At 41.6% G+C, this 25423-nt stretch overlaps 1 protein-coding gene across 4 annotated transcripts in view; it reads left to right on the top strand.

Moving 5' to 3' along the window:
- The window catches only part of RFTN1 (raftlin, lipid raft linker 1), a 95657-nt gene extending 74195 nt beyond the window's left edge, over nucleotides 1-21462 (top strand). For all 4 annotated transcript variants that reach the window (XM_064704592.1, XM_064704590.1, XM_064704591.1 and 1 more), the window contains exons 7-10: nucleotides 3023-3138; nucleotides 13742-13845; nucleotides 15194-15275; nucleotides 19050-21462. In XM_064704592.1, the coding sequence (XP_064560662.1) occupies nucleotides 3023-3138; nucleotides 13742-13845; nucleotides 15194-15275; nucleotides 19050-19493 (746 nt within the window). In that variant the 3' untranslated portion in view covers nucleotides 19494-21462. The remainder of the gene's footprint in view (nucleotides 1-3022; nucleotides 3139-13741; nucleotides 13846-15193; nucleotides 15276-19049) is intronic.
- The last annotated feature ends 3961 nt before the right edge of the window (nucleotides 21463-25423 follow it).

Here is a 25423-nt window from a genome sequence, read left to right as displayed (position 1 = left end):
CAAAGGAATTAATCATCCAATTATTCTTTTCTGTGCCTCCCTTTTTCTCTGGAAGTGTAGTACATGACCTGTAAAAGGTAAAAGGTGTGAGGTGTGAGAATTGGCAGGTGTGCATTAATGACATGAATGTTTAAAAGACTGTGGCACAACTGGTAGAGAGGAGGTTGGTTCTGGTTGGGAGGGAAATCTCAGTGATTGTCATAAACCAGTTTCTGTAGAGTTTTTCACCAGCATCACTCTATTGAACAGACACTGTTCTTTGCATTTGCAGCTGTCTTTCCATCATCATTTTCCCCTTCCATTTTTCTCATTTTCCATGGGTTTCTTTACTAGCAAAAAACCCCATTAAAAATCAATGGCTTGTGTGATTGATGGATGTAGCCTTCAGAAGCAGTCATTGTACTTCCAACAAGGAAGCAAAATCTTACAATCATTTAGGCTGGAAAGGACCTTTAGGATCATGAGTCGGACCATAAAGTCAGCCCTGCCAAGTGATGTTTCTGCTGCCTGTAGGGTCTCCCGAGCTCAGCTATTGGTTTCTAAAACATTGCATATGTGCCATCATACTCACATATGTGGAAGCTGTGAATTGCATGAGTGGAATGTTCAGCAGAGTGAAACATAAAGGATGATTTACGAGTGAGTGTAAACACACGCCTGCTGATTGTGTTGTGATCGCCTATTAATTAGCTGGCAAACACGGGGCGGGGGAGAGCTCAAGCTGCAGTTGTGCCAACAGTGTGACACTGAATTTCATTAAGGGAATTCACAATGCAGGAGCAGTGCACTGGTGCTGTATAAAGCTGCCCTGGCGAGATCGGAATGGCTGTGTCTAGTCGGGATCTGCTTTCAGTCTTAGGTGCTCTCCTGTCATCCCTGCTTTGGAAAATTAAAGGACTGTTTGTACATTAGCATCCTGAAATAGATTTGGATATGGGTTTGGGTGTTGGAGTGTGATATTTCACAGAAATTGAGTTGGTTCCCCCTTTGTAGTGTCAGGTCTAACAAAGTGCTGCTTTTGAATGAAATCCAGTAATTAAATCTTGGACCCTTTGATATGTGGCAAGCTTGCTGTCCCTGTGTTTTCAAACCTGTAACCCAGCTACTTAGTGATCTGGCCTGTTATTTCACAACAAAAATGTCTGTTCTTCTCACTTGGATGAGAAATCTGTCTGGATGACAGGAGTTACTGCTTTGTAGTCCAGCTCATCCACCTTGGAGCAATGTGTAATCCTAGCTTGCTGTAGTGCTGAGGAGTCTTCAGCTCTCTTTATTTTAAATAGAGTTGCAGGAAACCTGCCTGTGAAAACAGTGTGAAAGTAGACAGAGTATTTTTCTTTCAGTCTCCCAACAGAATCTCAAGGATAAGTGCTTTACAGCTTTTTTCCTTCACAAGTGAATAAAAAAAAAAAAAACAAACCAAAAAACCCAACAAACTGTTTAGTTTAGCGACAAGTATTTGCATCTCCTGACTTGCAACTTAATGACTCGACTGTAGCAGCAGCAAAAGAGGATAAGGGACTGTGCAAATAGAAACAGAGGGGTTGTGCATTGACACCTGCAGCAGCAGTCTTGCTGCAGTGTGTGTGTGTAGACATAAGCCTCCAGATGTAGGAGTTTGGTCTGTTGTGGGCTTTGCCTGCAACAAATTTGTTATTTCCAGATAATAAATTGAATTTAGATCATATAATGACATTGTAAGATGTTGACTGAGATTGTGTCTGCAAGAGTTAAGGAGCCTCTTAATCCTCCTCACTGCTTCCTTTGTGAAAATTGTTTTTGAGTTTGATATATGTTTTCTCTTGGAGGCAGCAATTCCTTCCTGCTGGCATTTCTTGACCTCATAACATCCAGCAGGAAAGCAGGATGACCCTGATTAAACACCTAAGCAGGCTTATCCAGAAAACTCCCCTGTCAGTTCAAGAATCTGTCAGTTTGGCATGTGTGACTGCATTTCAAAACATGTATTATACCAGTTCAAGGAATATAGTGTTGCTGGAAATGTAAGGAAACTATCATGCAAAATACAACATTTGGGGAGGGGATAAGCAAGGTCTTTTTAATCAGTCGTACAGGGTAGATATATTGTTCATATTAGAAAGGCTGAAAAAGACGCTTTTTGACAATGTGAGAAGAGTCTTCTCTGTTTGTAAAGATCACAGTCCTGCTTATTTACAGTTTCCCTAAACATAATTCTGTTGTTCCATCAATCAGCTTATTTTAACAAAGAAAGATAAGGTTGGGGTTTTTTTTCAGTTGTTCTGTTTCTGTTCTGTCATGGAGCTGACAAAACCTGAGTTCTGGTGTATGGGAGCGATTGCTGGTTATGGAGTGTGTGGCTGCGTTAAAGGAGAAAGTGCTGCTCAAGTAACTTTAAGAGGATGTGTTGTCTGAAAAAAGGCTGAACGTGTAGGGAATGCAAATGAGAACAGAGAGGCACTAAACCAGATGGTCAAAATGCCTTCATAAATTGATTAAATAGTTATGAATGTATCTTTTCTTTCACACTGTTCAGATATGCCAGATCCTTAGTCCATGTAGATCACTGTATCTGCAGTAGCTGATCCATATGCAGGGTTCTGTCTTGTGTGAATGATTGAATATAGTCACAAGTATCAATATCATAACTATCATAAAAATAAATCAGTATACATTCAAAACCCCTTGAAAATAACATGTTGACATAATAAATGGTCTTCAGTGTGTTTACAACTTCAAGTAGGTGAGCAGTACTGCTGAACTGAGGGCTGAATCACTTTTGCTGCTCAGAATGGGAGAGATATGGTTTCTGGTGGCAAAGGAATAACAGACTGGACAGCAATGTGTGCTGTTAGGGAGTAGGATTGCTCTTAAAACTGCTAGAGATACAAGTCTCATTCATTTAATAGAGCTAGATTGTCAGAGAATGTCTATGAACTTTATAGTAACATCCTTGGAAGAATATGTTGTTAATAAATTCAGATGCCTCGCTACACATGGAGTGTCTTCTATAAAGCTTACAGGCAGCCCTGTGTTTTCACAGATTCTTTACACGGGACAATGGATGGAGTGTTTCTCTTCGAAGATTTTGCTGTGGAAGACAGTAAAACCATGCGGGGCTATGATGCAATTGTGGTAGAGCAGTGGACTGTCTTGAAGGTATGTGTACAGTTTTTCTTCTTTGCCTTTTTTTTGTAAATCAAAACACTCCAAGACTGTGAGACAGACTCTAATGTACTGCCCTGTGCTGCAGCAGTACCAGCCAGGCAGCCAAAGTGAAGGGATGCAATGTTAACAGTAATGCCAGTTCACCGCACTCTGGGTTTGTACAACACACTTCTGATCTCAACCTCGTGCTTTTTTTGGAGGGTAGGAAATGTGAGTGACAGTGAGCAATGAAGCTCAGGGCTATGTGTCTCAAAATTACAGATGTCTGCTGGATTAACTGCACAGAGGATCTCCATTGGTTGTCAGGGCAACATGATCACACAAGTCATTGTAGCATCGCAGTTCTAAAGAAGGCAGCCCTTTAGGTGGGCAGGCTTAGCTGCAGCAGGAAGGCATGAAGAACTGCCTTGCCTCTGTTTGTTCTCCTTCATATGCTGCATAAAAAACTGCATATTCTGGGTAGGCCCCTCTGGACAAACCATAACTTGGCCTTCTGCAGATCCAGGTGCCCGCACAGATCAGTAGAAGCACTGCTTAGGCCAGGTTGGTCAGTACCAGGCTTCCACAGCAAATTTTATACACACAATACTTCTGTGTTTGAAAAGCTGGGCTTAAATTCTTTGTGACTTGAAACAAAAAGAACATGGGGGGGTTGAGGGAAGAAGTAGCTGCATAACTTATAGGAGGTTTTTTTTGGTTCTGTCTGATGTTTGCTAGAAATAGATGCAGTGTTATCTGTAAAGGCAATACCTGATCACTTCACTTGGAATGTATTGTAAAGGGTGTAAAATCCTTAGACACATAATCCCTCATTTTGGCACACACATACCAGAAGAACAGATTAAGGGAAAATGGGACAGATGCTAGAGTAAGTGTGTAAAATTCCAGGAGACTAAGATTAAGAGCTTTGTTAGTAGATGATGGTTTTCTAGTGCAAGAAATGGCCAAACAGTAATGACTACAAACAACTTGCAGAGTTGCAGAGTTAACAAGCTGTGTTAATAGCAGCTTTTCTTGTTGCTGATGTGTGTCTGAAAAATGATTCCTTTATTGCATTAAATGCTATTCCATTTATGACAGACTTGACTGTAAATTCTTCATTTTTAGGGTCAAATTGCATTGTTGCCACTCAGGAACGAGGTTTTGGGGTAATGACAGATGGTTTCATGAGTGCATTAGGTCAGGGCTGATCAAGAAGGCAAATGTTAAGAAGCATTAATGTTAACCATGTGTTTAAAACTGTTAGGAAATGAATAGAAGTTGAAACAGCAAGGATATACTACTTCATACTACTGTGTAAGCTGTGTTTGACAGCACCTTATTTCAGGAGGCTGTGTTAGCTCAGTAATTGTTCAGAGAAGAGAGTAGGCATGGTCAGTGACAAAAACAGCTTCCATATTAGGAAGACTTTACATGTGTGTCCTTTCAGCCTGGAAAAGAGAAGAGTTGCAGGGAATGGAATGGGTAGAGAGGTCCTAAAACATGGGAAAGAGGCGAATAGGGATTGTTTGCCATCTCTTCCAGTATGAGGACTAAGTGCCAAATGGTGCTAACCAGAGCTGCTAGTCAGAGCCAGGTGCAAAGCAAACAAAAGAGAGAGATTTCAGATAATTATTTATGCAGCAAATCTGTGGAACTCCTTTCTGGACAAGGTTGTGAGTCCAGGAAGTTTAGAGGATCTTGTGTTCATACAAGCATTTTAATTCAGTTCAGGAGTGCCTTTTTGAAGTGAACCCACTGATCCATCCTTCATATGCCTCACTTCACCTCACAGAATGGTCCCACAGTGCACAAACTGGATTTCTTTTGGTAGAAACAAAACCAGGCATGCTAAGTACACAAAATATTTGGGGCATGCTTGACCTAATACATGTTACTTTTCTTTAACCATCACTTAGAGCCATGTTGGAAATAGCTTTCTAAGTTATAAATGGATTCCTGGCCAGAGCCAGTTTGGCTCTCAAACAACCAATCCAAGGTTCTCCATCTCAATAGGATATCATAACAAAGTTTGGCATAATGTGTGGGCACAAGACAGCTTCTGTCAAGCTACATGACAAGGATAATGGGGATCCTGTGTTGGCGGAGTGCTGACCAGAACACCAGGACTCGGCAAAAGAGTATTTTCTAGCAGCACCCTTGGAAGTGTTAGAGGCCTTAGGTGGAGTATCATTTGCTTTCAATTCTAGCAATTCCATGCTGGAGAGCACAGCTGGTCAACAGATAAAGGATTGAACCTCCCAATGCCATCTGGTGTGTCAGGAGATGCTGAGCTGCTGCACGCCATGTCTTTGTGAGGGCTAATGCCGAGAATCTCCTGTTCCACACATAATATTTGGGATGTGCAATTTCAGAAACTGACTGATAGCATATACAGAGCTTGTCAGTGTGGTCAGATTATTCTCTGCTGTAATTAAAAATTTGGATACTGGGTTTTCCCTGGCAGTTTTGCTCTTCTGAAATCAAGTGTGGCTGTTCTGTGGGCATTATGAAAATGTTCCCTACCACCTGAAAGAGGAAGAGTATGGGGAAGAAAAACCTTTCAGAAGGAAGAATGTTGAGGCATTAGGGAAGTCTTGCAAAGGTCTTACCTATTTGGAGAAAGAGCAGAGCTGGCCACTTTGGTTTTCTCCTCCTGCATTTTTACTAACTGCCAGGCTATATCTTGCCTCATGCTTTCTGAGACATAATAGGTGTAGGTTGGTAAAGTCATGGAATCAGTGAAAGGACTGGAAGCTGGGAGATCTGTAGGCACATGCACAGTGTTGTACCCAGAAGACCAAGTGTTAAACCTTGTTGGAATTCACCTTTATTTACCATCAACATGGAATAATGCAGTGGCAGAGGAAGGGACTGTAAAATGGGGAAGGAGACAGAGTTCAGTGGTGACAGAGGATGTCCAAGAACCAGTAAAGGCTTTTTTCTGTTACAAGTTTTACAAAGTATAATTGTTACAGACATAGTTATGGAGCAGTGGAATGACTCATTATGTAGAAGATTGGGGGTTTTTTTGATGTACATTCAGCTCTCATCTACATTAACATTTTTTATTCGTTATTTCCATTTCTGCCAAGGCTGCGGTAGAAGCCCTAATGGGTAGCATGGCATAAATGAATATAATGGACCTTTATTTTAAATTTGTATCAGATTTGGTTATCTGGATGAGCTTTGGAGTTATTCAGATGTGGTCTGAACTGAATGTAAATTTATTGCGCTGTACTAATTAAGAAGAAGAGGAAACAAACAAAAGAATCCCAGCCACAACAGAAGAAAGCTTTTTCAGAAAGGGAGACATGTAGAATGTATCGATGCCCTTTGGAAAGAAAACCTCTCTAAATGAAAAGGTAAAGGGTTGCTGTTTAACCATTACCACAAAAGAGAGGGGTTGGCACACCTCTTAGCAGGGTAAGTGCTGCCTTTTTAATTGCTAAGGCTAATAGAGAAAACAAGCTGAACAGTGTGATGCACTCAGTGTGTGTGTAAAATGTCAGTTTGTAGAGGATGTAAAGCTCGCAGCTGTCACAGTATGTGGTCCCGCCAAGCAGCAGACAGGATGTAATAGCTCCGAGTAATTTAACTCTTTCTTCTCAAAAGTAGCGCTGTGGTATCCTCTGCAAATGACCACAGGACTTGTTATGACTGCACTCATCCTTATCACTTTAACTCTAAAAATGTCAGGACGTATTATTTCCACTGCAGTCTCTGAAATCTGGCCCTAAAACTTGTTTGATGGTTTTAATTCTGCTTGTGTAGGCAAATGTGGGTAGACAGTTCTGATTAATCAGAGCCTGCATGATTTCCATCTCCCCATCTCTAAATCTGTCACCTTCCCTTCCCCATTACCCAAGACAAAATAGCTAATATGTCTTTAAAATAGAATGCTAAAACATTTATTTTAGATTGCTGCATTGTTCTGCCTCTGAAGCTGTGTTCATTTTGAAAATACTGTCCTTAATTTACACCCATTTTCTCATTGAAAATCTTGAGCTGCTGATTCATCATTTTGTGTTTGCTGCTACGCCATACCTTTGGTGTACTGACATGAATTAAAATCTCAAATACATTGTGGTGTTGCCATATACTGTGATGTTGCCATTTCCCTGGCAGACTTGAATGGGGTCAGTCTCCACTGTAGACATGGTAAACCTTTTAAAGTGCGACATAACAAAAGATTTAAAAAATTATCTCTGCTGAGCCTAGGTTGCAAGTTGCTTTCATGTAAGCCTTGAAACAAATTCTCTGGAAATAAGGATTTGATTTGTCTGTAAATCTGATTTAGGTCATATGTCAGTTAAGCCATGTTCTGCTGTCTCTGGACACGAGAGAAATGCATGACCAGGTCAGCCAAGGAGCTGATGGCAATGGGCATGAAAAGCCCAGGGGAGTCATGTGTGACCCTCTTCAGCACTCAAAGGACAGATGTGCTGCCTGGGCAGAAGATTTCAGCAGTGTCTGTTGCTGAATTCTTGTTGCTTTTTAAGAAGAGCTAAACAAAAACCTTCAGGAGCCTCTTATCTTCCAATAATTTGTTTTTATTGATTCTTGTTTCTTTCCTTTATATAACGTATGAAAGGCACATATATACATATATACATATATACATATATATTTTTCTGCTGAACTCAGTAGACATAGGTTTGAAATTGATTAAAATCCACACGATTAAGATCCATAGGGTAATATTTTCATTGGTTCTGATGATTAATGTAGTAACAGAATTTAACAATATGAACTTGGAACGTCCCTGATAATTTCTTGTGGCTCTGGTAGCATTGAACATCTAACAAGGTGAACGCTTCTTCCATGTGAGTAAGGGCACTTGAAGTAAAGAAACTGAAAATTCAGCACAGTATGGATTAAAAAATCCTTCCCAGCTGTCATGGTTTTCAAAGAATTAGCTCTCTGCTCAGCCATAAACCTTCAAGAGAAAAGCGAGCGTCCCAGATCTAAACTTCCCAGTTAAGAACAACCTGAGAAAAAGTATTTCAGTCCTCTTTTATACTTGCTATAAAACCATGCAGGGCACGTGTTGCTTTTGCTCAGCAGCTGTCTCCCGGCAGGCAGCAGTGCCCTGGGGGTGCCCCTGTGTGAGCACATTGAGGGTGCAGCAGTGGGTGCAGGACCCAGGGGCCGCACACAGAGCGCCCGCGGGCGGGGGCAGCGCAGCGCCCGCCTTCCTGCTGTGGCAGCCGCCGGCAGTGCAGGGCCCAGGCTTCAGCTGCAGCGCTTGCATGGAAATAGATCATTCCCTGCATAACTGGGGAGTGCTGTACAAAGCCTTCTGGTAAAAGCCACATGTTGTTTGGGAATAAATTATAACCAAAGGGGATTGTGGTGGCGAGGCTGCCTGGGGATGTTTAAGCTGCGTGTGTAGGGCACGCTGGAGTGTGTAAGTTCTCAGGTGGTGGTTTTCTGTGTTGTATTTTCCCCCCAGAGAATTAATGGACAAGCAGTAAAATCAATGTTCACTTTAAGGTACGCTTCAAGTGTTGCAGGAATTGTGAAAATAAAAATGCCAGAATTATTGAAGGAACTGTACTGATGGAATTGCTAGATCACATTTATTTCTTTTATTTCCGGGACAGTTACGTGGAGTTGTTTCATCATTTGTACATTGTCTGTGAGGTGATGAGTTCAGTACATCTCATAGGATGTTTCCTGTGTGAAGAAACCTCTGTGTCAACACACTCATGTTGTCCAGCTTTTGCTACTTCTATAAATGCAAAATTGTGCTGCTTTGCAAATGTACTTCTGTGTTACAGGTGTAGGCAATATCAGGAGCACTCTGATATTTCTGTTAGTTTATATACAATCTAGAAAATAGGATTTGCTTTCACAGAAGTTACTGAGAGAAGCAAGCATTGTGGGCACAGAAGGGTTTTTTGGTTGTTTTTTAATTTTACCCTAGATGTGGAGCCAGCTGTGAATGGTACTCAGCAGCCTGTGTGTGTACTGAAACTGTGATTGGATTTTCTGAATTGCAGAAACACTCTCTTAACACAATGCTGCCTCATATAGTGTTACAGCCTTACTATATTCTCCAAAATATTCCACATTGCAGGAATTTATATATATATTAGTAATTGTAAATAACTCTAAATTACATATGCCCAGAATATTGAGGGAAAAGCCTGCCTGTGGATTTATTTATTACTCCTTTTTTTTTTCCTATTACCTTTCCAGTGAGGTCCCCATTTGGCAGCTGCTCTTTGTTGGTCAGTGACCCACCTGCTTCCCAAGGCTCCTGGTGGTTTCCAAGGATGCAGGAGCCATCCCACAGCCCCCTGCTCCACAGCTAATGGATTTGTAGCAAGTGTCTGCCAGCAACATGCTGTGGTGTGTTACACATGGAGATTCAGGAGCAGCTCTATACTAGAGGAACAAAGTCCAACTTTTTTATTGCTGAAGCATTTGTGAAACTTCCCTTTTGCTTCCAATAAATGTTTTCACTGTCAGCAGAAATTATCTCTTGGAAGAAGTCTGAAAAGGAAAAAGGCAAATAATTCACAAATTTAGAGCTTGAATTTAGTCCCCATGTCAGCTGTGTTACTGCAAACATAAAACGTTTGCAGCACACTTTTACTGGGTCATTCTTGCACAGTCCAGGTATTCAATTTCTCTTATTGCATTTTCTTTCTTTTCCACTAAGGTGCAAGTCCTGCTTTTGCCACTTCCCTTTCCTCCCTTCAGTGCCCAGGGACAGAAAAGCTTTGGCTTTGGCAGAGCTGGGGACTGGTAGCCAGCCTTGGCTGGGGGTGCTTGGTGCCGCCCTTGTGGCATCCCTCTGGTTTTTGTAAGGAGCTGGGTTTGAATGCAGTGCCCATTTTCTGCAACAAACAGTAGGTTACACTTTCAAAGCAACTTGTTTTTTTTACTTCCCATCCTCTTTGCCATCTGTCAGTAAATTTTGGTACGCAGTCTGTTAGGATTTGCTGATAAAGGTTTTATTAAGATTTATTTAATGGGATTTTCAATCTACCACTCTTTAATCTATGTTGGAAAAAAATATTAAATAGTGACAATCCATAGCTGCCTTGTAACTAAATCACGTTCACTTAGCCCAGGAATAGCCCAGGAAAGAATGATTTCTGAAGAACTTCTGTCTCACAAGAGCTTAGTAGTTGTCTTGTTTATTATCTTGCTGTGGTTAAAATTGCCACAGTAGGGGGGGGAAGAAAAGAAAAATTGTTAATGCAGTTGTTTGTGTGGCTTGCCCTAGATATTATTCTTATCATTTTTTCATCTTTTTTTTTTCCCTCCTAATGAGCAGAAGCAACTGTGAAAGGAAAAAATGCTGGAAACAAACAATACAACTACAAATAAAAAGAATTCTTTTCATGTGATGCAAGTCAAGGGAAAATCCTAGCTCAATATGCTCTGGCTTCTTGACACTCAAGGTGTGATCAGAGATTACTTATCATCCACAGGAGAGTGGGAAGCAAGTTAATTAAAATTTTCCACCCTTTCAGTGAATGAAATGTCTCCCAGTTTGAGATGCATTGTTTGAACACTTCTTTTTCAGGAGAGCTCTGGCACGGTTTTTTCCTACTTCTACTGGTGTTCAAATCCAGTATTTGCTAGTTAGAAAAGAGCATTGCACTTTTATTTGAGGGAATGGTGTGCTTGAAATTTCATTTCTATTGTCTCTAATAATAGTAGATAAAATAATTACTGTATTAAATGTAAAACGAATACAAGATTACTCTTTTCCTCTGCACCCATCCCCCAGTATGTTGTTTGTTTCTAGAAGCATTTTTGCTTTAGAAAGCATTTAATATGACACCAATTAAAGGTCTGTATAACTGTGACTCCTGCTGGCACACAAATTCCAGTCGTGGGATAGAGTTACAGCCAATGATTCAGGAGGGGGAGGGAGAAATAATTTCATGTGGTCTTAAAAAAACCTTCAATTATCTGTATTTGCAAGTCAGGAGTTTGAAGCCCATGTGGATTAACCTGTTTATTTTGGAGTGACTCCTTCCTCTTGTCTGTCATCTTCAAACTCAGCCAATTATTGGGAATAGTCTATTCCCCAAGGACCTGGAGATGAGGTGCAGTGTCTGACTCCAGTGAAGCATCATGGAGTTGGGGGGAGCTTGTTAAAGGGTCTGAGGAGCTCAGAGGAGGGAACACCTCTGCATCATGTACACACCTCCTGCCTCCAGACAGCCCAGCAGGCACACTGGGGTCTTGGGTACCAGCACATGGGAAAAATGAGAGGTCATCTTTTGGTAACAGCTCTGTAGAAGTCTTTAAATAGGTTGGTTTTTCTGATTTTTTTTAAACTGCCACATATAAAAAAAAAGGAAAAAAACGTTTTTTAGGCCTAATTGACTTAAATTTATTTTCTGGTAACTTTACGCTTTTGAATGTGCTTACCTGCTTGTTTCCTTTCTGCACCACTGGGTTGGGAAATACACCATCATCTGCTGCAGATGGTGCTTAATCCTGACAAGTCAGACAGGTCCAAAGCCAGCCCTGTCTCGCTGCTCAGAGCCTGCAGGGACAGGGGCTGTGGCAGGAGTGATGGCATGTCCCTGAAACAATTTGGCTTCTACAGCAGCCAAATGAGCTCTGTGTGGTATTGATGTCCTTCCTCATTGCCATAATCTCCCTCTGATTTCTGACATTTGTTGCACATCCTGATGCAAGAAGAAGGTTCTTCCTGCTAATCACCCACCTCAGGCCATGAATTCAAAATAGAAATCCTCTCTACAACACAAGATGTTCCTCAGGGCACAGGCAAGCTCTGCTGTGCCAGTCTTTCCTGATCTGCTTCCCTCCTCTAAGTGAGTGAGCTCCTTCTGGTTTTTCCTCTGCAAACGCTGTTTGATGGAGGGAATGTTTTAGACAGGTCCTTTTATGTGGCACCTCATGAAGAGCTTGTGATGGCGGATGCTCTGACCTTACTCTTAATCATCGTCTTGCATATTTTCATTTTTATTTTTTGCAGGCATTGTTGACCAATCTCATAAATATCAGTGTGTTATTAATACATCTTTTTGAGGCATTTCACCTTAAAGGCATCTAGATATGTTATGATTTTTTTATTACCCTTGAACACTCTATTTTAAAAACTGGAAAGAGTTCACAAATATCCCTCTTCCAGAGGGAAATGGGAGTCAAAGGAGACTCTGAATCTACCACAATCCCAGCTGCAGGATGAGTCTTGATGGCTCCAGTGGACACTAGTTAAGGGCTGTGTGGTATTGCCCCTCTCCCAGAGTCACAAATTCCAGTTGTACTGGCGATGTTTTAATGTAGCACTACCTCTCTAAGCCCCCACAAGCCTCTGTACATAGTACCAGTAGTAGTGTTCTCTTGCAGGCACTTTCTGGGGTAGAGATTTAAACATTTTCCTTTTAAGCAGGACTGATACAGCTTCTTCAGCTATTTGCACTTGTAGTCATGATCGGGTTTTTAATAGGTATAGTCAGGCAGCCATTCAGTTATAAAGATATAAGTGACCTAAATTACATTTGTTAGAAGAAAGGAACAGCTGAGATTGGAATTCACTAAAATACCTTGAAATAACTACAGCAGGATTTGGATTAGTTCTGATCAAATGACTGTTTCATTACTGTGGAATAAATGGATTTTTTGGAGCTGCAAAAGTATTGTGCCTCCCCAGTGTTGCGAATTGGCAGTTAAACTCCTTTCATTCACGTGAAACCAGTGTAAGTGCCTGAGCTTTTTGGCAAATGTAATTGTTATTCCAATCAAATTTAGTTATATTTGTAGAGACTAGTAGTTACCATTTGTCTGCTTTGTGTTTATTAAAATTAAAAACCAGTAAATATGCTGTAGCATCTATTCATTAAATTACTGGTAGTTTTGGCAATTAGACACCTCACTGGAATAATCTTTGTTGAAACCACCAGTGGTTCTTTCTGTGTGGATTGCAAGGTCTGCCATTTAGTTGAAAGGGAAAGAGCCAGGCTCTGCTGGGTAAATGTGCAGCAGGAGCCAGACTCCTGCACTGAAAGGCAAAGCTTTTGGTCTCGCCCACAGATTTCCTGATTCAAAATAAGAAGGCAGCAATGCTTATTTGTGAGCGATAAAAGGCACAGAGTCGTACTTAGATTTTTTGTTGCTGTTGTTGGCTATTTTCCTTTTGATCCATCATGGTAAAGTAACACAACTGATTTCAGTGCAGATATTCAGGATTAACTGAAGCTTAGACAAGTGCAGAATCCAAGCAAAGCAATGCTGTCATTTTTTAACTACTTGAACATAATTTTTCTCAGGAGGAGATAATTGATAACATACAATGAATTTATCCTGTTCGGATCTGGAACGATCTAAAGCTAGATGGATGAGTCAGGCAGTGTAAGAACAGGATCACAGATGTTTACCATTTTAAACAAACTCCTTTAACAGTTTGGGATGTATGGGCGGTCGATCGTTTGTCTCATGTTTTTGAACATTTTCCTTCCTGCCTAGCTGAACATAAAACACGACCCACTTTGGTGCAAACCCCCATTTTCCTTTTGAGAAAACACACACATGTATTTTTTCTTGGGTTTCTTTTTTGGAGTTAAGCTGAATGTGGCACTCCAAGTGCTGATGCCAACTGTTGCTTTTCCTTCCCCAGGGAGTTGAAGTGCAGACGGATTACGTTCCGCTGCTGAATTCCCTTGCCATGTACGGCTGGCAGCTGACGTGTGTGCTTCCCACTCCCATTGTGAAGACAAACAGGTAGGGAGGGGTGGCTGCTGCCTTTTGGCCAGGGAGGGTGCTGCACAAGCACCACAGTCTGCACAAGCAATTCCCTGTGCAGTCAGTGTGGGTTTCCTTGCGAAGGCTGCTGCAGCTGTTCTCGGGGTTTTCCGCGCCTCACAAGGCACATGTGGCAGGAAGCACATGTCTGGTGGGCAGAAAGACTGCAAGGTGGCAATGTGGTTTCTGCATGAATTTTCTGGGTGTTGTTTCTGCAGCTCTCTAAACTCTGTGACTGTAAAATTCCTGCTCTGGATCTTCCAGTAATGTCCTTTAGAGCAAAGACAAAATGTGTGATAATGGTTGGAGTGAGATGTTGTCTAGCTGAAGAAAAGTAATTTTATTCTTAATAGATGTCTGTCTAATGCTGCTGGTACAGAGCAGAACCCTGTGAGATGAGTGTGTCACTGCTCGAGTAGCCTTGTGTGCAGATACAATAATTCTGTGGTCTACTTTGCTATTATTTATATTCTGAGTTTTTAAATATAAATGCAAATCACTTAAAAATAATCTTCATAACTGGTGAAAAACAATCATACCACTTGTTAATCATGAAGATGGTGCTTTTTAAATTTTCACTGGTCAGGAATATATCTATTTGTATATATACACCAATATAATCAGTCGGGATTTTTAAATCTTAATTAATATGCCCAGCTTTTTACAAGATTTGGATGAAGACTACTCCTACACATAAAAACCTAAAAAGTAAAAGACCATCTGTGTTGAGGGAGAAACTGTATTTAAGTTTTACATAAATATTCATTCATAAGAATGAATAGAAAATCAGTTATGATTTGTAATCTCTGACTCTTAAAAGATATATATATATATATATATAAAAATTTATTTCAGCTTTCTGTATCCCACTAATACCTTGAGTAACAGAGGTCAGTAAAGAAGGACACCCACCTGGTGGTTGTTTGTCCTGCCATGCTGCAGACCTACAGGGAGCAGCCAGCCCCATTCCAGATCAGTGCCCCTGGAGGGAGGGAAGGAACACTCTGGTGTTGCTGGGGCACTGGGACTCTTGGGTTTCTTCCTTTCTGTTCCAAACAATTTATTCTGTGTTTGCACACTAATGCTAAAACATTCCACAAAACTGTGTCGTAGGCTGACAGGCTCTATCAGTCTGAACATTCCCCTCTCCCTGCCCCCCAAAATACCAGGCTGCTCAGAGACACCAGGGACAGGCAATGTGAGGATCATTCTTCATTTTGTTCTTCTTTGACCTGCAGAAATAAGTGACTGAGATGGATTTTCGCTTTGAATGATGCTGGATGTGAATTTAATTCATTCTCAGGAGTGTGCATTTGTTTCTTTTCAGGGAGGGGAATTTATCTACAAAGCAAATTGTATTTCTTCAGAGACCTTCTTTGCCCCAGAAAGCAAAGAAGAAAGAATCTAAGGTAAATAACCTTGAGTTTCTGGTTTCTTTGGGTTTTGCTGGTGGTATTTTTATATTGAAATTGATTTCCCATAGAAACAAAATGGCCTATTCAATGTTTCTGTGATACAGAAGGAATGGAGCTGTTCAAATGAAAGAAACAAAAAATGCTCAAATGATGTCAAAGCTCCTAGATTTCATTATCTGATGAACTCACAGCAGTGTAAGAAATGCAGATTTTTCTTCATGCAAACCAGCCATAAACCTCCATTTAGACCTAAAATTCTCTCATGTTCAGGGCCTGTAAGGTGGAACCAACACTATTTTCTCTCACCTATTTCCTGTATTTTCTGTTTAAACTGCTCTCTTATATCTCTGTTTCTCACTGTTTTGGTAGAACCTGGCACAATGTAGGCCTGATCTGGGCAGGTGTTTCTGATGTGTGAATATTAATGGATTCTGCTGTAATTTTACCAAGAAAAGCCTCTAGAATCCAGCTAAATTATCCAAAGGCATAGCTGACAGCTAATGATGGATGTGGAGGTGGATGCATGTATGTATTCCCACTTCCATTTTTAAACACACAGCTGTGGGAACCCCTGCCCAAACCTGTCACGCCATACAGCTGGAGAGAGAAATACAGGGACTGGAAACAGAAAGTGATGGCCTTCCTGCAGTGGTCAAACTTGCCTTGCCCTTTCAGTATGCAAGGGATCAGAAAAGCCAGATGAAGTATGGAAAAGACCTCTGGAACCACGTGTCAATGAGGTTGTGACTAATGCAGCCTTGTTTTTGTTCTGGCTCTGTGGGCTTTGGTGAGTGCTGCCAGCCCAGTGCCACCTGCAGGAGTGGGTGCTTGAGGCCATGCAGAGCTGGGCTGCAGCAGGAGATGGGAAATGCTGAGCAGGGCTGAGCACCAGGAGCGTTTTACCCAGCAGTTTAGATAATTGCAGGTAGTTGTCATCTATGAAGCCCTCGCTGTTTTGGAGCCTGGTTCTGTGCAAGTTGTCTTTGTGGTATAGTGCAGACCAGGGGAGTGCTTGAACTGACTGAAGCAGGAGAGAACTGCTGGGAGTGTGACTGATTTAGGATTTACCCTCTCTCTTTAGCAAAGCGGGAGCCCAGAGTACTATGTGAACTTTTTACAAAGCCCACTTTCCTTGTTTTCTCTCTTTGTTTTCAGGTGATTAAAGGGATCTTGAGATGAGTGTTAGAGTGCCTGTATTTGGTCATTCTTTTCCTACCACTTGTTGTTTTAGTGGAATGGGTGAGAACCCATATGTGGTTGTTCATCCTCAAGTAGAGAAAGAAGTATGATGCTGATTTCTTGTATTATAATAACACACACATACCATCCAGATGACTTGAAACTTTGTTTAAGTTTTTTTCATTCCGAGTTATAAAAACTTATTTAACAATGTCTGGTTGACAAAACAAAGGACTCACTTGTTGGCAGTGTTAAATATACAGGCATATTTGAGGGCAAGAATCACAACAGCACATTTTCATACCAAAGGTCAGGGAAGGATGACATACCTTGATTATAGTTCTGTAAAGGGATGTAGGACTGGTTCAATGTCCCTAAGTGGTTGCTGTGTCACATCAAAGATGCCAACCCAAGCATTTGATTAAGAGTTGTTGAATATTCACATACAATATCCAAGGCTCTCAGGGATTTTTCAAACTTAAGCTATGGCATCTAAAATGTTTATAGATAGCCCTCAGAGGAGGGGAAATAGGATGGTAACATTAAAAGGATATTGCATTGATGGAAAATGTTCTGTCCTATCTTTGCACATCAATGAACTGCTGTTCAAGGTAGTCAGACAAACAGAAAAGAAAATATGCAAGAAGTGGTACAACTTCTCTCTTCAGTGATAAGTACTCCTATTACTGTAATATTCAATCAGGGATGAAGTCATTGTGTTCATTCACTTTGTACAAAACTGATGCTTATTTCAGCAGAAACTGGCTGAATGCATTTTTGTGAAATAACGGTGTAAGTACCTGACTTGGGTACACGTACACACACTCACAAAGCCTCCTACAGCTGGATCTTTATCACATTTAGGGCCCTGATCTTACCTTCTGTCAGTGAGAGCTTTGAGTTAAGTGGAGTAGTGGGTGCCCAGCCACTTCTGCAAATCAAAGAGGAAAAAACTCAGGTGTCTGAATTTTAAACAGCTGAGCTCTAGAACTGAGATGTTATCGTTCCTCTTTCTCTAAACTGCAGTGCTATTGAAGTGAAAGATAACTTCCTCCAAGTAAAACCAAGAAGAGTTTTGTGAAGGCCAGTTTCTTTCTTTTTTTTCCCCCTTCTCCTTTTGCATTAAGTTCTGGCTACCAGGAGGAAAGAACATAGTTCCAGCTTTGTAATCTAATAATAAGTTTTGAATGGCTTTTTGATTAAGGAATAAATAGCTAGATCAAAAATTTATGAATACAAAATCTTTTGGCCAACTTCAGCACAGACCCAGTTTCACTGGAGAAAATGGCTTTTTTTGAACATGGCTGGGTTTGCTGAATGTCCTGATGAGATTATTTATGCCATCCAAATATTGCCTCCTAACGCATTCCTGAGCTTCCATCAGCAACTGACACTGCTGGAAAAATGGCTGTGCACATTCAGAGGTACTAAGCAAGCTTGTGTAGGATGGCTTAGCCGTGGCTAGGAACCATGGAGCAAGTCCAGAAGAGGCCTAGAAGTTGGTAAGGGGACTGGCGACCTCTCCTCTGAAGACAAGCTGAGAAAGTTGGGGCTGTTCAGCTTGGAGAAGAGAAGGTTGCATGGAGACCTCACAGCAGCCTTCCAGTATCTGAAGGGGCCTGCAGGGAAGTTGCAAAGGGACTCTTTGCCAGGAAGTGTAGTGATAGGACAAGGGGTAATGGCTTCAAACTGAAAGAGGGCAGGTTTAGATTAGATGGTAGAAAGAAATTCCTTACTGTGAGGGTGGAGAGACACTGGCACAGGTTGCCCAGAGAAGTTGTGGGTGCCCCACCCCCTGACAGTGTTGAAGGTCAGTTGGATGGAACTTGGAGCAACATGGACTTTTAGGAGGAGTCTCTGCCCGTGGCAGGGTAGTTGGAACTAGATTTCCTTTAAGGTCCTTCCAGTTCAAACCATTCTATGATTCTGTGACTCTCTGGTCTGGCTTTCCTTGGGGAAAGCTTGATTTATTTTTTGACAAATGAGGCAGATATAATAGTGACATATTTGTCAGCCTTTATGTATGTTATACCTGTCAAGTTAGTATTTCAAGGTACTGCTAGTTCCCTTTTTGTTTTTTAATAGTAGTTAAAGCAGTTCTGAAATGGTGGCTGTGGCAAGTCCTGTGGAAGTGCTGCAAGTAGCAGACTCACGCTTTCTCATCAAACGGCATTCCTACAGATGGTTCAGAATGTTTTACTGTTTGGGTATGGTCGTGGGTGTGGTGTTAGTTCTGCTGTTAACCTGGTGAAAAACACTGGAATAATGCCATGGGATTGCTTCTTCTGTCTGCACTTAGGCAGCTTTGCATATCCTTCCCTTCCACACAGTGTAGAGGAACCCACCAGGCACCACAGCAAAAGCAGAAGCAGAAAGCGTTGAGCTCTCCTTCCTCTCTGTAAGGGCAGAAATCATCTTAGGACATCTGATTTGGTCAGGCTACTTCTTTTAATCTTGGATCTTTCTGGTCAAATTCAAATTTAGTTTTTGAATTAAAGCTAACTCATCAAAACATGTCTACTCAGGAAAGTAAATGTCCACGTGAGACTGCCTCTAATGGTCTTTAACATTTGGATCCCTTCTTTGTAGTTTCACTGGAGGTTCTCCAAAGAAGACATGCACAACAGAAAAATGAAGAATTCCACAAAGGCTAAATTAAGCACTAGGGAGAAGCAAAGGGCACAGGAGAAGCAGGAATTTGAAGTCACAGAGAACACGAGAAACTTAGAAGCACAAATCTCAAGAGCGGCCAAGCCTGATCCGGAGCAGCAGCCGGATGATGTCATAGACTTGGGAGAGGAGGTAGCCGGGAGCAACGCCAGCGGTGCCCCCCAGGACAGGGGGTCAGCAGAGACGTGTCCTGCCAGCTGTGACACAGGTGACAGTGCTGGGCAGGCCTGCCCCAGCCCCAGCCCCAGCGTGCCCGGCTGCCCCGCGGGGGAGGCCGCGGAGGGCGGGGGCTGCGCACCAGAACCCAACGGCTGCAGTGGCACTGACGGGGCGGCGCTGGACGCGGACTGCTCCTGTGAATAAGACCGACTCTCAGGAACCCTGTGAGAGGCTGATACTTTGCCAAGACAAAAGAACAGATTTTGATAATCCCCACCACTAACTCCGTTGCTCAACTCAGCATTTCTTTTGCATTTCTTTGACTTACTTTGCTCCTTAGCACTCTGGTATCTTAATGTTTTAAGTATCTACAGGGCCCAGATTTTTCAACCCACAGAAATTGCAAAATTCCTTTCACTGTACATAGTGGGAAAGGCTCTCCTGGAGCTACACTTTAAATTAAAAAGTAGGGAGGGACAGAAATCATACCTTTTTCCATGACAACCTTAGCAAGCTAGCTTTGAGCCTGGGTCAGGGCAAGTGTTCAGTTTGGTCAGATTTTACTGTGTAGTACTTTCTTGTCCATGTAGCTTTTCTGGAGAAGTTATTGTGCCAGATGTTATTTTGTCACTAGGCTTGTAGTGTCATAAAAATGATATTTGGACTTCAAGAGGTTGGAAAGCTTAGATAAGATAGCTGTTATCTATATCTTTCTCCAGGAGCACACTCACTGATGATGCTCTCTTCTGAATTGTATTAACCCTTACAGATATTTAAGCAGTAAGCAAATCGTGTACCTGTTCAGGCACAGTGGGTAAGCAAACCCCATGGTGAATCTGTGAGGTGGATGATTGCAGTACAAAATGCAATTTCCTATTCGGTTTTTACCAATCAACAGTTCATCAGTAGCTGTGGGGGCTTCAGAAGACAGAAAAGCAGGAAACGAAAAGGCAGGTAAAAAGTACTTCTGTCAGTGGTTATCCCCACTAAAATGGGAATTAGATGTTACCTCCTGACCTTCTCCAGGTGGTTTAGCACCACTTCCTCATTGTTATGAAATACCTTGTGGTAAAGAACTGAAATTTTACACAGTAGTCTTTGGCCAACAAATGTCAGTAAACGACCTTCCAAAATGAAAATACCTTAACAGACTGTTTTCTTGGTACAAGTAATCATATTCTGGGACTGATACCTAAGGGAATTCTGTAAAATTACCAACATTTTCATGTTTGAAGCTACATAAAAATATTTACAAGTGAATGTACATGTAATATAATTTCTGTGCCAATTTCTCCAAGTACTTCGGTATTTTTACAAATGTAGGAAGGAGTGGTTTCTCTCTTCTTAACCATCTTCATCCTTATTTAGAAGTGGTCAAGTAATCTGGTAACAAGATGAGAAAAACATTGTAACTTCCCCTGCTTTTCTTGTTTTAAAGCAAGAGGTAGAGCTCTGTGATTTGCTGTTTTTTCCCTTGACTGATTTGTGCTTGATAATTTTCCTTAGTCTTCAAATCAAAATGCTGTAAAAAGGACTATGTTCTGTATCAGACGTGTACCTAGAGTGGTTCAAAAGCATCTTTCATGCCTAAAAATTACTCAGTTGCCAGAACATTGCAGAGAAGGGAAAAATTACATCACTTAAATATTCATTTAATTGGGATGAAAGCACTCAAGTTTAAACCATTTGATTTCACACACAAAGCACAGTGGTATAGTTTTGTCATTGATTAAAGAGTGGTTCATTTTGAATCAGTGGTTTAACTATAGGACTGTAAGTAACTTCAGTTTCTGATACTATTTTTCAATTGTTTCGTTTGGTATTTTAAGATTATACTGGGGTTCCAATATCCTCAAAAATAGGTTGCTGCAGTTGTTCTGCTTAAATACAAGGTCTCTGCTCTGTACAATTTTAAGTTCCTGTTTGCAGATTTTTTTAGCATAAGATCCTTTTACTGATGGTTTCTATCCCAAGGAGCAGCTTTGTATTAATCTTGTTTAAAAACTCACAATATTTAATGAACGTTTTGCTAGTAGAAAGTGTTGTAGTAGAAAAACCTCTCCAAATACTTTTTAATAGAAAACGTTTTTTGGATTGCAGTTTGACCTTGTTTAACTGAATCCCAACTGCTTACAAAGCTAAAGAGAAATAAAGGTCATGAGGAGATTCCTTATTTGTGGTGTTTGCACAAATGCCAGTTATTCATCCCCAAAAGGAGGAACTCAGTTCTCGAAGTGGTGATGAGGGGAAGCTCCTTACTACTGAATTAGCAGTAGTTCCTGGTGCTGCAGAACTGGCTACTTGGTTTTCCTTTCCCAACAGAGCATGGAAGGGCCTGTGGGGAAGTTGCACTTGTTTAAGTGAAGGCTTGATTTAAAACTGTTCCTGTAAAAGCTGGGTTACGGTTGGGAGGAGTTGAAGAGAACTTGCATGTTTTTTCAGTTTCAAAAGGGCAGCTGCTTTGGGGTTTATAATCCCATAATCAGTTCCAAGTTGTGAAGTTGAATTACTCTAAGCTGGTTCAGCTGTCTGAAGTTGTGTGCATGCCCCTGTCCCAAGGAGAGTGAGAGAGCCTGAATCATCTCTCAGACAGATGATCCACATGTGATGAGGGCTGGGGAAGGCAGGTCTGTGGTGCAGCAGCAAGGCTCCACAGCTGTTATCTGCTTTTTATCTCACCTGCCTTTGCCATTTTGGGCCTGAAAAAGCAGGACCACCAAAGTGGCCAGGGAAGTGAAAGACAGTGGTCAGCAAGTGGTCATCTGAACAAGCCACCAGCTGCTAGGCTGGAGAAGTTCAAAGGAGAAAATCCAGCTCAGGCATTGGAATGGGCTGCTCAGGGCAGTGGTGGTGAGGCAAATGGTGGAGGTGGAGTCACTGTCCCTGGAGGCATCACATCTCTGGATGAGGCAAATGAGGAATGTCAAAGAGTGGATGAGTTAAATGAAAGATGGAAAAGGATTTTTCAATTGCAACAAACAATGGGGAGCAGAGGCAGAGGAGTACAACTATGATGGGCAGGGTGTCCAAACTCTTGAAGCATCATAATGAAAACAGGTATGTTAGGAGGGATGAAGTGCACAAACCATGGGACTGGTACTTCAGCTTGCATTATGTGTTTGATTATTGGATCTGTGCACTTGAAAACAGTATATATGAAATAGCCCAAAGTAGCTTTAATATATGTATGGAAATGAAGCTAAGTGTAAAACAATATACCCATTTCTCCCTAATCTGACTCCTCTGTCAGCCTCGATTTCTGAGGTGAGCAGAGGAAGGAAGGGGCTCTGCATTTGGATACCCTCCTTTTTCCTTGTAGTTGCCGTGATTCTACATTTGCCTCAGGGAGCCAATTATAGGGCAGAAATGAAGCATGATCAGCCTTTCATGCAGGAATTTCATCCTCCCAGAATTGAAGAGTATAAGAAGAGCAGATACTAATTTCTTGCTGATAAATGTTTCTCAAAAGTATGAGAAATGCCACTGAACAACACGGCTATGAATTGTAGTTGCAGACACAATTCATATGTCTCTCAGGCTGTTAGTGAAGATGGGCCCTTGGCTTTAAAGGGTGATCCCTGCCAAAGCCTCCATCCTCAGGAAGGTGCCTGTGGTGCTGGATGTGGCAGCTGACTCTAATCAGTACCTTACCTATACACTGAAGAGGGAAAAAAGGCTTTTCCATTTAAAGTGCTTTCTGTTACTCACTTACAAAAGCACCCTACTAACTAAAATGATCTAATGTTAACTGAAAAGCCACTCTTTTTCCAGCTAATTGATGCAAGTACTATAGGAATATTTGATACTCATTGTACCAGATGAGCACATGGCAAACTGGTATAATACATGTCACAGGAAGAAGAGAAAGTCTGATAAGGCTGCAACATCAGGTAACTCACAAACCATCTTCTTAAGTTTAAATATAAATGTATACATTTATATTGGAGAGATGGACACATCTCTCAGTCCTCTCCTTTATTGCAAAAAAACCCTAATTTTCAGTCTATTTTTTCTCCTCCTACTTTTTCTCCATCAGCTCTTTAGCTGATGGCACAAGTGTAAGAGGAATAAACATTTTCTACAATGACAAGATTCACCAAAGTGATGAGAATATTTCTGCAACTCAGTAGCAGCTGAACAGCAGGGGCTGCTCTCTGTTCCCACCAGTGCAGGCCAGTATCACATTTATTGAATTATTTGTAGACCATGTGTTTATATGGGTTAATGTTTCTGGGATGTTATTTATATCTTCAATTACAGCAGAGTCAGATCCAATAACAGACTTTAGGTGAAACTGATGTCTCCCTAAAAGACCAGGAAACTCTCTGGAAAGAGACTTCCAAAAGATTCTGAAGTGTCAACAGGAAAAGGCTGCGGAGGAAGCGGACATCAAGAACTTTCCCAATTTCTTGGCTTAGAAATTTATTGCCAGGTAAGAAAGGACTTCTTGCTCACAGTACCAGAGGCTACCACTATTTGGGGGGGCAGGGGGTATGACATAATTGTTCTTGTCCATGTTTCGGGGCAGTGTTTGTGTGTGTTTCATCCTGCTCTCCAAGTGGGTGAGCCCACACAATTAGAGAGATGTGTCCTTGCCCCACAGCACTCAGGCTGAGTGTAACAGGGGATGACAGAAGGAGGTTAGAGGGAAAAGAAGATGATGACAGAAGCAAAGGGTTTCAAAATGCCTTTTGTTAAAAGGATATTTTGGTGCAGGTCTGAGGAAGGTTTGTGAAAGAGATGTAATTTGGGCTGCAGAAAGCCTCTGCATTAAGGGAAGAAAAGGGTATACCAGTTTATAATTCATGAAATTATTTAGAAGTTGTAAGAAAAACAACATTTAAAGGCTTCTCAGGATCTTTTTATCATGACACTGTTAAAACACAGAAGAGCCTAGTGTGTGACTATTTTAGGGCACCAGTACTTCCTGATAGCAATGGATTGCACGTTCCTAGGAAAGCCCTGCTTCTTTCAAGCATCAAGCTCTGACATGTCAGCTGTGATCTCTGTGAACACAAAACCCCCTGGGTGTTACTTTTTGTGACAAGCACGCCGTCCTATTTGCATTCTAGAATGAACAAACAAGGAAGCATTCATTGAAATAGGGGTACTCAGAAGGAATCTTCCTCTCATTTGAGAAGGAGGGATTGGATGAGACATCCCCTCTGGGCCTGCAGTGACTGCACAGGGGCCAGCAATGGCAGCAGGCAGTGGCACTGCATGGAACAGAAGCACAGGCCTAAGTGTAGGCAGCAGAAGGCACAAACTTGGGGGCAAAGCCTCATCACAGTACTGTCCCCAAAAGGCAACTTTTAAAGGTTCATCAATCAGATTCACCCCTCCTGATGGAAAATTGAGCCTGTCCTTAAGTTCTGTGTGTGCTGAGTGGCAGAAGGTATGTCAATACCTTCCCTTCAAAACCCAGGAAGCACTGCCATTATTTCATTTGTTTATCAGCTCCTGCCACAGTCCCAGGAGCAGCTTTGTGCTTCACTCAAAGCAAGGCCTGGCCTTTCCCAGCAGGGCTGCCTCTCTGCACTCTGAGGTGCACATCATTACTTGTGGCAGTCAGCAGCCCCCAGGCTGTACAATGTACCAGACTCATAAAAAGGGGGTGGAACTGGAGTATGCTGCAGTTGAAATGACTTCTTGGGAGAGAGCTACAGCTGGGCTTGAGGCCTTAGCCAGCCACAGGGACATTATGCTTGAAAAACAAAGTGCTTCCCACCAAGGCAAGTGCAGCAGGCTGGGGACTGGCTGGTGGTTCAGTGTCTCTGCAGCCCCTATTAAGGCAGAGCTGGGAGACACTGATGGCAAAGAACGTGCTGCATTACCTAGTTTGCTATGTCTGAAACATAACTGAAGGAAAGGAGCCACTAACAAAGGGGAGGACATATCCATTTAACATTTTTACTAAGTCAATATGAATTTAATATTTTTGATATTGTTCCTGATTGAGGTCTTCAAGTGTACAGGAGAAATCTCTGCTACTTAAGGACTTGAACTGTCTATGCAGATAATTTAAAAACTCATTATAGACTTTGTTGGTCTCCTAATTTCTATGATGAGTTTTTCTAAAAGTTGGACAAAGAAGGGTCATTCAGGAAGGGCTCAGGTATTGGCCATTACACCTA

This window comes from Zonotrichia leucophrys, chromosome 2, assembly GCF_028769735.1.
Source record: "Zonotrichia leucophrys gambelii isolate GWCS_2022_RI chromosome 2, RI_Zleu_2.0, whole genome shotgun sequence".
Taxonomy (NCBI): domain Eukaryota; kingdom Metazoa; phylum Chordata; class Aves; order Passeriformes; family Passerellidae; genus Zonotrichia; species Zonotrichia leucophrys.
This window is presented reverse-complemented; position numbering and strand designations above follow the sequence as displayed.